At 43.4% G+C, this 12,277-nt stretch overlaps 1 protein-coding gene across 1 annotated transcript in view; it reads left to right on the top strand.

Annotated features, from left to right (window-relative positions):
• LOC147899807 (putative serine/threonine protein kinase IREH1) overlaps nucleotides 1-12,277 on the top strand; it is a 167,512-nt gene that overhangs the window by 65,765 nt on the left and 89,470 nt on the right. The window contains exon 6 of the mRNA XM_087377056.1: nucleotides 5,050-5,299. Coding sequence (XP_087233182.1) covers nucleotides 5,050-5,299 — 250 coding nt within the window. The remainder of the gene's footprint in view (nucleotides 1-5,049; nucleotides 5,300-12,277) is intronic.

Genomic DNA, 12,277 nt, shown 5'->3' with positions numbered 1-12,277 from the left:
GTTTTTAGATGCTTTTAAAGATCGTTAATAAGAGTCACTGCCGGGAGAGTTGCTTGTAGAGCGGCTCAAGGATCACAACATTGAGCTCACCGGGGAGTGAACCTCCACATCAGCCACCTTATCGGGTGAGTGCAGCCGAGAGTGAGGACATCATGGCTTAGATACAGGATATGCTTTCCAAGGACTTATCCGACTTAGTTCCTCTCCTGTGTTGTTGGTTCAAAAGAAGGATGATTGTAGAGCCTCAACAAGATGACTATCAAAAATATGTTTTCGATTCCACGCATAGATGATGTGTTGGACAAATTGGAAGGAGCCACTTTTTTCAGTAGGTTTGATTTGAAGAGTGGCTACCATCAGATAAGGATCCATCTCGAGGAGATCCACAAGATGGCTTTTTGGACAACCTTTGGGCTATGCGAGTTCTTGGTCATGCCTTTTGGTTTTATGAATGCTCCTCCTACCTTCAACAAGACGATGGACCGGATCTTCAGACCTCATAGACATTTCACAGGTACTTTTTTCAATGATATTCTTGTGTTTTCGAGGGTCAGAAGAGGAGCACAAGAGACCCATAGTGTTTCAAGAATTAATAGATACAAGCTCTACATTAATGGTAAGAAAAGTGAGTTGTTTCTTGGTCATGTAATTTCCAAGGATGAGGTAGATCATTCTTGACTCGCATAAGCCATTTGATGTGGACTGCAATGCATGCGGAGAGTGTGTTGGAGCTGCTCTTCATCAAGATGGTCATGTAGTGGCCTATGAAAGATGGAGATTGCGTGATGCTAGAAGGAATTTGTAGGTTTATGAGGAGGAGTTGTTGGCTGTAGTTCATGCCTTAACTATGTGGAAGCACTATCTGTTGGGAGCTGATTTCACGGTCAAGACAGATCCCCAAAGTCTTTGGTATTTCTTGACCCAGCCTAAGCTCTTGTAACATAATGCCTCAATTGCCAGAAAAGTTAAGTATGATAGGCAAAAGACTCCAGGACTTTTGATACCACTTCCAGTATCCCAGGTTCCATGGGAAAGTATAGCCATGGATTTAATCTTTGATCTTGCGAGATCGAAGAATGGAAATGACGGGATTTGGATCATTATTGATAGAGTTAGTAACCAAGCTCACTTTATTTCCACCAAGAAGGCCATCAAAGAGGATCACATGGCAGAGTTGTTTATGGCACATATTTTCAAGCACCTTGGGATGCCCAAGTCTGTAATAAGTGACTGAGCCCCCCGAATGGCCAGCTTGTTTTAGAGAGCTGGGAGCCCTATTTGATTACATGGAAACAAAGTTGGATTTCTCATCCTCTTTTCACCCCTAGCGTGACGGCCAAAGCAAGATTGCAAATTCTACAGTGGTAGATATTTTGAAATGCTATGTGTCCAAATAGAAAACTGAATGGGAAAAGTATTTTCCTCTTGTGGAGTTTGCGTACAACAACTGTTCACAGTATAATAGGAAAGCCCCATTCGAAGCGATGGATGGAAAGGTGATTCTACCACGTACTCTAACGACCATGAACAAGATTTCACAGCTGATCAACATGTCCGATATCTCAAGACAGCTTTTCCTAAGGTTCAGACAGCCACAGAAAGACCCAAAGAGAAGCAGAAAGAGTAACAAATAAGCACAAGGAGATTGGGTACACCGTACTCTACTCAAGTTTGAGAAAGCTAGGCTCAAGAAGAGTGCATGGTAGGGACAACTGGAATGTAGAGAATTGGATTCTCTAGGAGCTCTAGTTGCATCCCGACTAGAGCTGCCAGAGAATTGGAAGATTGACAATGCTTTTCACGTGAGTCTTGTAAAGAAATATCAAGGGCTTGAGCCTGCAGAATTGTTTCAAGAAGAGCCACTAGAGGTGGAAGAAATTGAGAAAATCCTCCACCCAAAACAAATTGTATATCGCATAGAGAAGGAAGGGCCTAGAGGCAAGGTTACCCACAGATACCCTGTCAAGTTCAAGAACTACTCGGCACTAGATGCCAAGTGGGTGGATGAGGAGTTTCTCCCAGATTTTGGTTAATTGGAGTAACTTTACTTTCCTTTGTTTTGCATTGATTAGTGGGCACTGTGGGGATGCCCACGAGGGACTAGGATTAGTCGAAGAACTAGAATGCATGCATTAGCTAGCCTCGAATGGGTTAAAGTTTTGGATATTATTTATCAATTGTGTAGGACCTTGGAGAGTGCAAAAAGGTCCATGTTTTAAGGGGGGAAAAGGCGCTAGGTGGAGGACCAGCTTTTGGAAGGGTCCACTTGGAGAAATTTGCCAATTTTTGCTTTTGAGGCACCTTTTATGGAGAAAAAGCACTTCAGCCAGCTTTTCTTGGCTGCAAGCTCTACCTTTCTGGAGCAAATGCCAAAAAGCATCGGTGCCCCTTAGATTATAAAGGAAAGAGCTCTCATGCTCTTAGCATCAGTTGTGATTTGTACTCAGCTCTTGATCCCTTGTGAGCCATTTTGTACAAGCAATTTTCTACTGCAATAAAGAACTTCAAGAGAAACGGGGGGGGTGGGGGGGGCTTATTTCTGCCCCCTTATGCTGCATTTTCCTGTGTCCTCCACTCTCTCACTTTATTGTGATTTCTGTCCCAGCCCCATCGTTGAGTTTTCTTTGCGGGTCAGAATTCCAACCGCTATTCAAAACTGTTTTAGAGGTGCAGATCTGCCGCGATTTTAGTTGTGGAGCTGCCAATTGGTTTAAGGAAGGTTTCATTATGCATATCCGTAGGTGCATGTGTTCAATGGTCACAAAACTTTGCACAAACCTTGGTTTGAGTAAGGTATATATACACTCTCAAATTTTAAGATGAGCTGACATAGTTTCTATGGTAGGGCATGCGTATTGATTGTTTTCAGCTGTGCGAGGTTTAAAAATTGTGTATCAGTACGCTTATACCATAAGTGCATGTGTTCAATGGTGACAAAACTTTGCATAGACCTTTTTTGAATAAGGTTCGTATACACTCATATTTCCATAAGCATTGGAGATTGTTTGTATGGGAAGACATGCACTACTTCTCGTTTTCAACCAAGCATGATACACATATCAAGAGATTGTCTAGTAGTATGCTTCTATCATCATGGTAGAAAACTTTGTAGTGCATGTATGTTTACTGCTAACAGGATAGCTGCATTTTGTAGTGGCTCAAATACTTGCAGCCAGCTGTAGATTAACAGGTTCACATAGTAATCGTTTATTATTGGCAGACCTATCCATTCTAAGGCTGTAGTGCCGTCCACAGGTGAGGTGGCAAAGCCAGCCATAAAAGGGGTGGCATTTTATTATGGTAGGACTTACTTATATGCCACATGGTCCACAATCACTATAAGAGCCATGCTTTCATACCAAATGCCATGACTCGTGGTAACTTGTATCTAGCTACATGCAAGAGATCTACCCTAAAGGGAAAATCTTCTTTTAATATAATCCATATGCATGAACCAACTCTTGTGTCTATCTACATGCAAGAGATCTACCCTAAAGGGAAATATTCTTTTAATTTAATCGGGATGCACGGATGAAACTCCGAAATACAACAATTCAACTAGCAAGACTCATGCTTAGAAACACTCGAATAATAAAATGAAAGAATAATTCTTTTCCAAGTCCTTAACCAAATTATAACTCTTAGTCATAGATCCAATGGTACACATCTCAATATTCCTGGTTAAAGGACCCATGTAATGTAGAAGCCCATTAGGAAATAAGATCATCAAATAATACTAAAACACAAGAAAACATAAAGTGCAAGTGAGAGTACCATACTGGTGTCAATGGGTGACACCAGGTTGTAATCACTTGTCACAAATATAGACAATCCTCTGAAACTCAATGCAGCACGTGTAACGCCATTTGCAACTCAAGGTGAGCATATGGCTAGGTTTTGCACTCTTGCCAGAAAACTCTAGTGTGTGAAGGAGTGAGAAGAAAGAAAGAAAAAAAGTTCATTGAAAATCTTGGATAGACCGAAGGGTCTATGAGAATGAAAAGAACCAAATACAATGGGCTGAATGGGTTGAGCCTAAGGGGGAAACTACACCCAAGACAAATACAACATTATCATAGAAACATTAATACATGAAATGTCTGAGCCCATGGAGAGGATGTGAGCTGTGGTGAGGCATCATTGCAATTGTCCTCTGGAACTGGCGGAGGGGTCAAGCCTAGGGGGGAGCTTTGTGATTTACGAGGCTGTGGTGGCATAGAACTTGTAATAGAGCGTTGGTTATGGTTGGTGTGCGTGGTCCACTGTGATCTCCTAGTTGTGACCAAGTACTAGTCACACCTATTGATTGTGTCTCCGGTATGGTGAACATGAGGGAAGATCACGTCTTTCGCTTTGGGCCTCGGCTACGCCATCTCCCTGGGACCTGGTGGTCCGTGTTATCTGGCTGGCAAACCTTAATGATCATGCTCTGAGTAGAGTTTGGCTGTGCACCTTGGTAACGACCTCGGATCTCGTAGTATACGGGGCATTTGAAAGCAACGTGCTTCGTGATAGCTGTTATATCTTTCCGTGGCATCCCTTCAAGGTGCATTTGACTGTCGCTTTTTTCTGTAGAATATATTAGCTTTGAACCGAGTTGAAACATATATGTAGTTGTTAACTCTTTGGCATCTCTTGAACCTGCTCCATGTGCACTAGCATATCCATGCAACTCATTTGCACTGACTTTTGAGTAGATTGCTTTGTTTACTTAGTTTAGGTCATTTTTTGATTCATTCTTCAAAATTTTTTTGTCAAAGTTGTTTAATTTGAGGGTTCTCTATCTGCTAGATCTTGCTTCACCAACGTAGTTGCTTTCTTACCCAATTTTGGCCGTATAAGGATTCTTAAAATTAATATTGTATGTCTTAGGACATTTTTCGTCACTGAATTCAAGTCCATGAATTAAAGAATGCTGGAATTGTTTGGAACTCTAGATGCAGTTTGAAGGATTTACCTTAAGGTTTTATGTAACATTATGTCCTTGTACTGATACACTTGAGTCTTGTGCTCTTTGCATTGCTGTTGAAATGTGTTCTTGTGTTGCAGAGAAAAGCTTCATGTGATTAGTGGTGCTGGAGATCCGAGGAAGTTGGACTTCATGAGTAGTCTGTTTGAGGATGATGGCATGTCAACAGATGATGGTGTGCAAAGCTTTAAGTCAACACCAACTCATCCTTTATATAGAGATCGGATTTCCATAGAAGACTTTGAAATCTTGAAGCCTATAAGCCGAGGTGCTTTTGGCAGAGTCTTTTTGGCAAGAAAAAGAATAACTGGGGATCTCTTTGCAATAAAAGTGAGTGATGACTTGTAGTGTATCTCATTCAAATCTCTTTGCAACTTCTTTTGTTCTAGAAAAATATGCTGAAATTAGATGCATTGCAATCCTATAGAGGAGGAGACTTGACTCTGCAGTTTTCAAATCTTTATGTCATGACATGAATATGCTCAGATTTGGATTTTCTGAAAAAAAGGGTCACACGTGGAGCTTTTGGTGTCATGTGCCATATTAGATTCTTTAGCAGATTGTGATAATTCTTTCTATCTTAAATGGTGCGTTGCCCTATCAGCTAGATTTAGATTTAGATGCTCGTTGGGGAGAGACTAAAATGAAAACGTTTAGACTTCACAAGCAGTTGTAGCTTGAATGAAGAGATTTCGGACTACCTTTTGATTAGCCTTCTCCTTTAGTGCTAGCCTTCGTCATGGCTGAGTCTGCCCTTCACCTCCGGAGTGCCGACAGAAACTCAATACGAAGACTTTGTATAAATGGATGCTCAAGTATGTGTGGGTGTGTGGATTTGTATGTGTGAGAGCATATTTTTATACTATGGTCTACACCCACTGTTGGGCGCTGATGATGTCAGTGGGGATGTCATAGTAGCTAGTCCCTGCTATGCATGATGGAATTTATGGTTTTCACCCTTGTGAGTTACTATCATGAGATTGAAACTCCACTATGTTGTGTTTTTAGAGGATGAGTTTGGGAATGTTCCTGGATTCATCTAGGTATATATATTCTTGAATATGACTGTCCTCATTGTTGAACTTTGCATACATTTTGTTCACGTTTTTGTGCTAGTTTTTGTTGAGAGAGAGCGAGAGAGAGAGAGAGAGAGAGGATTGTATTAAAATCCTCTTGAGACCCTTCACGATCTATGGGGCTGGCGATTTATATTAACTAATAATGGTGTGTTATAGGTTGCTTCTTGCTGAGCCAAGAGATTCATGAATTGCCAAGCAAAAAACAATTGCCAGTATGTGACACTTTGGTGTCGGAACATCCTGCCCAGTCACTATCCATGTAAGCATGCATGGTAAGTGAACCTTGATCACCATACAAGAGGGCTAAATCCTGAGTGCCTTTGAGATATCTGAAGACTCTCTTCACTGCCTGCCAATGCTGTGAACTGGGCATGTGCATGAATCTGCTGAGCTGAGATACTGCATATTGTAAGTCAGGTCTGGTGTGACATAAATAAATAAGGCATCCAACAGCTTGCTGATAAAGAGTGATATCACATGGTCGGCTCCCATCATGAGCTGAGAATTTGAAGCTAGGGTCCACTAGAGTAGAGATCGGCTTGCAATCCTCAAACTGAAAACGATCAAGGAGCTGTCCAATATACTTGGACTGAGACATCATGATACCCCCCTCAACATGAGCAAACTGAATGCCCAAATAATAATGGAGCTGTCCCATGTCTGACATGTCAAAAATCTGCTGCAAATCAGCCTTGAAAGCTGCAATTTGCTGAGTATCTGGGCACTTGCCAATGATGATGGGCTGCAAAGGCAATGACACATCTAATGGTAGTAATCCTGGATGTGGGAGCAAATGTGTCCTCAAAGTCAATGCCTTGTTGTTGGGTATACCCTTTTGCAACAAGACGGGCTTTGTATCGATCTATGCTGCCATCAGATTACCTTTTTAATTTGTAGACCCACCTAGTTCCAATGGCATGCTTGCCTGGAGGGAGATCTACTAATTCCCATGTGTCATTTTTAGCAATGGAATGTAACTCAGCTCTCATTGCATCCATCCACTCTTTGCTGTCAAAAGCATCTTTATGGCACAGAGGCTCTTCATTGCAAGCTGTAGCAAGGAGTGCAAACTTAAGAAAGTGACCATGCTGTCTATTCCCTGATCTTGTCCGGGCAGCAAAAGGCTGATCTTGTTTGCTGTCCCTTAATGTATCAAGTTCTTGAGGAACTCGGAGCCTTTCTAGTCTTTTCCATAGCTTTTTATGTGGAACTATGTTGAAGGCTTTCTTGAAGTCTACAAAGCAGCAATATACAACCCCTTTCTAGTCTTTCCCATAGCTTTCTACGTTGAACTGTGTAGAAGGCTTTCTTGAAGTCTACAAAGCAGCAATATACACGACTTGTCTTAATTTTGGCTCCCTCGGTCCCCGTTCTTATGGCAACTAAAACATCCACCGTTGAGTTCTTGAGAGGGAACCCTGCTTGTGAGTGCCCTAATTGCTTGTGCCTCCAGTGTGTTGGGGTAAAGGCACATTGCCACCCCTTTATTAAAGATATGACACCTATGACTGTCTTAAGACAGTCATAGGGGGGAAAAACCTAATCCTAATAAAACCTATGAGTTTGTGGTGTGGCTCATCACTTCACACCCGCATGTTTGGAGTCTTCTCTCTCTCTCACTCTCTCCCTGTGGTTCTTCTCTTCCTAACCTTCCCCTTCAACTGGTATCAGAGCTATCTATCCTTCCCCCCCTACCCTGGCCTACCCACCCCCTCTATCTATCCTCAGCGCAGCGCAGGCAGCAGCGCAAGCAGCAGCGCGGGCAGCGTGCAGGCAGCGCGTGGGCGTAGCTGGGCGTCGAATCGCGTACGGACGTACGGCCGTTCGTACATCCGTATAGACACTGTACGGTCGACCGTACCGTACGGATCGCTGTACGGAACTGCGACAGGGAGGTACATTTTTCGATTGGGAGCAGCGCAAGGAACTTCTGCGTTAGGGATCTGCGTGAAGGAAGGTTTCTTTTTTCGAAATTTTTTTCTCGTACCCTGCACAAGTACACGAGCTGAAGTACAGCTGGTACAGCTGGAATACGAGTTGTGTGCAGCACGAGTGCAACTGAACGTGCATCTAGGCACGCAAGCCTAGGAAGCATTCGAGGAGGAAGAAGAAGAAAATCTCCAATTTCGAGAAAAGTACAGCAGGTACAGCGAGGAGATTTGGAATTTTCCCGAGGTGCATTGCATTGCGTGAAGTACAGCAAGTACTTTTCTTTTATTTCCCTCCTGTTTGGAGGAGGACTTGTGCACAGATATCGGGATTTATGCATCTGACAGAGGATATATGCTTTTACTGGGTTTGAATCTCAGTTTACGGCTGAGCAGATCATAGGGCTTTTGCCCAGCAGTTGATGCCTTGTATGCCTTGAGGTAGTGTAGTGCCAGAGTGCACACATTTGTCTCGATTTCCGCAGTGCGGAGGTGACATTTTCTTGCAGCTCACATTTCTTGTGCAACACTCAGAGAACCTCAGTTGAGCCACGCTTGGCCAAGGCGCATCGAGTTTACTCGGTCCCTAACTGTCCATCGTTGACAGTGCTCAAAAGGTTCATCATTGAGTGTTTGTACGTTGGGATCTGTGTATGTCACTTCTACACATGGTGTCAAATCAAGGGGCTTTTGCCCAGATTTTGCTTGAGAGCACTTGGGTTACTGTTTTGAGACCTTCAGATGCCTTTTATCCCCTTGGCTGAAGGGTGATTACTTGGGATTTGTCCCATTTTCTGTTGCAGGTTTGTGACAGGATGAAGAGTCTGGAGCTTTTCTTTCAGTGAACAGAACAGTGTATGACAAGTGGTTTATGCATATAAAATCAGTGCAATACCTCATCTGAGGTGGGAGAAGTGATCAGGACAGCAGTGCTTTGTGCTTTGTCAGCTGATGATGCACTGTTAAAGCGCTTGTGGAACAGCTGCAGCATTCTGAAATTACTGTTTTATGCCTATTTGAGCACGGTACAGTGTGTCAGAAGGTACAGTAACTGGAGAACAACTATGCGTGTCAGATTGCAGGGATTGGCAGTATAGAGATAGTATTCGCTGATGGACGCACATTTATGCTTGATGGTGTTCGCCATGTGCCGCAAATCAAGAAAAATCTGATTAGCACTGGCTTGTTGGATGACAGTGGTTACCACACCACATTTGGGGATTCCAAATGGGTGATTACTGATGGCCAGGGTGTAGTGGCTGAGGGTTTTAAGAGTGATACCTTGTACCCTCTTTATATTTCCAGTGTAGGTAATCATGTTGTTGCCATAACCGAGCTGCCAAAGATTTCATTGTGGCATAGCCGGTTGGGACACATGTCCGTTAAAGGAATGCAAGAACTATCACGTTTGGGTTATCTGCCGTCTCTTTCTTTTTCAGATTTGCCTACTTGTGATCATTGCATATTTGGCAAGCATTCTGTGACTCCTCATAAGAGGAGAACTCCCCAGAATAGAGCACCGCTTGATCTAGTGCACACTGATTTGTGTGAGATGCCACAGTTATCACTAGGGGGTGCAAAGTATTTCATTTCTTTTATTGATGATGCCACACGCAAAGTGTGGGTCAATTTCTGGAAGCATAAGAGCGATGCCTTAGATGCTTTCAAGAAGTTTGTCGCTCAGGTTGAAATCGGACAAGTCGCAGGCTGAAATGCCTCAGATCCGATAATGGGGGTGAGTATGTGTCACATGCTTTTGTACAGTTTTGTGAAGCTAAGGGCATTAAACAGGAACTCACAGCCCCTCATAATGCATCTCAAAATGGTGTAAGTGAGCGGATGAATCGAACTATTCAGGAGAAGGTTCGATGTATGTTGTCTTATGCTGCATTACCCCATGGCTTTTGGGCAGAAGCCGTGAAACAGCAGTTCACATTATTAACAGGTCGCCAAACAAGGCTTTGGAGTTGAAAGTGCCAGAGGAGGTGTGGTCTGGCAAGCCACCCTCATATAAGCACTTACGTGTGTTTGGCTGCGAGTGCTTTGCTCATGTACGCAAAGAACTGCGCACCAAACTGGAGCCAAAGTCTTTCAGATGCATCTTTATGGGTTATGGTGACGAAGGTGAAATGGGGTACAGGTTATGGGATCTCGTTAAACGGAAGATTATACGCAGCAATGATGTCATCTTTAAAGAGGATAGTGTACACAAGGAACCCGTGCAACCTGTGGAATACAGGAGGGTTATTTATGATGATGTCGGACAGCAAAGAATGCCCATTTATATGCAGCAGCAGGCTGCTGCAGATAACCCTGTTCAAGAGGGTATACAGGCTGGAAATCAGCCAGATAATTTTGCCAATGATGCACCACTGGATATGCCAGCAGATGGGGCTGTAGAACAGCCAGATATAGTGGTACAGCCACCCGTCATGCATGACGAACAGGTTGGACAGCAGCCTAATCTGGAACATTTTGTTACGAGGAGCACCCGTGTACAACGGCCTCCTGCCAGGTTTATTCCAAGAGCCAATAATGTGGCTGATTTTATCATGCTGACAGATTGTGGTGAGCCTTCCAGCTTCAAGGAAGCTATGGGAAGAACAGAGAAAAGGAAGTGGGAGAAAGCCATGCAGTCAGAAATGGACTCCCTACTTCAAAATGATACATGGGACTTGGTGCAGCTACCTGCAGGCAGAAAGGTTTTGCCATGCAAGTGGGTCTACAAAGTCAAAGTGGATTCAAATGCTTTACCGAGGTATAAGGCCAGATTGGATGCCAAGGGATTTAAGCAGGAGAAGGGCATTGATTTTGATGAGATCTTTTCCCCTGTAGTCAAGATGACTACTTTGGGAGCAGTGTTAGCTCTTGTTGCTCATGAGGACATGGATTTATGTCAGATGGATGTGAAGACTGCTTTTCTTCACGGAGATCTCCATGATGAGATCTATATGAGTCAGCCAGAGGGATATGCTGTTAAAGGGAAAGAGCAGCTTGTGTGTAAGCTCAAAACGAGCTTGTATGGACTCAAGCAGGCACCAAGAGAATGGTACAAGAAGTTTGATGCCTTCATGCAGTCCCAAGGGTATCATAGGTGTGAGACCGATCATTGCTTGTACACCAAATGGGCAAAGGATGGCAGTTTGATGCTACTCATTCTATATGTGGATGACATGCTGATTGCCAGTAAATCTCAGCAGGAGATTAGTACTTTGAAGAAACAACTGCATAAGTCTTTTGACATGAAAGACTTGGGTGATGCAAATCATATTCTTGGCATGCGGATTACCCGTGACAGGTCCAAGGGACTTTTGTTTCTGTCACAGAAGGAGTACATTGACAAAGTACTGCAGAGATTTAAAATGGAGGGGGGGAAGTCTATTAGTACCCCGATGCCTCCACATTTAAAACTCAGCAGTAAGGACAGCCCCAAATCAGATGATGATAAGGCTGAAATGGCCAAAGTTCCGTATGCATCTGCAGTTGGTTCTTTGATGTATGCCATGGTTGCCACTCGTCTGGATATTGCTTTTGCGGTGGGAGTCATCAGCAGGTATATGGCAAATCCAGGCAAGCGGCACTGGGAAGCAGTGAAAGGTGTCTTGAGGTATCTCAAGGGTACCAAAGACTTGTGCATATGCTATGGTAGGCACGATGCATTGGTGCATGGTTTTACAGATTCAGACTATGCAGGAAATGCAGATAACCGGAAATCTACTACCGGTTATATTTTCACATTTGCAGGAGGTGCTATATCATGGGTGTCTCGGTTGTGGAAATGCGTTGCACTGTCAACTACTGAAGCTGAATATGTTGCAGCCACTGAGGCTTGCAAGGAAGCAATATGGCTTACTCAGCTAGTGGGAGATTTGGGCATTACAGGAGATATGCCAGTTTTGCATTGTGATAGTCAGAGTGCTATCATGTTGGCAAAGAATCCGGTCTTTCATCAGAAGACCAAGCACATAGAAGTGAAATATCATTTCATCAGGGAGGTACTGGAAGACAAGCGACTTGAGCTTGTGAAAGTGCATACTGATGATAATCCTGCAGATTTGCTCACTAAGAGCTTGCCTACAGAGCGGTTTGCACATTGCCGCCACATCATGGGATTAGGATGAGACCATCCTCATTTTATGGTCTTGTATACAGTAACTGTATATTGCTGTAATTTTTATTCTTTTCTCCCCTTTAGGCACATTGGCCTTTAGGTGGGAGGTTGTTGGGGTAAAGGCACATTGCCACCCCTTTATTAAAGATATGACACCTATGACTGTCTTAAGACAGTCATAGGGGGGAAA

Source organism: Dipteris shenzhenensis, chromosome 7 (assembly GCF_047967505.1).
Source record: "Dipteris shenzhenensis isolate YYH24624 ecotype China chromosome 7, Dip_SZ_1.0, whole genome shotgun sequence".
Classification (NCBI taxonomy): domain Eukaryota; kingdom Viridiplantae; phylum Streptophyta; class Polypodiopsida; order Gleicheniales; family Dipteridaceae; genus Dipteris; species Dipteris shenzhenensis.
The sequence above is the reverse complement of the archived record's forward strand: the minus strand, read 5'-3'. Positions and strand labels throughout refer to the sequence as shown.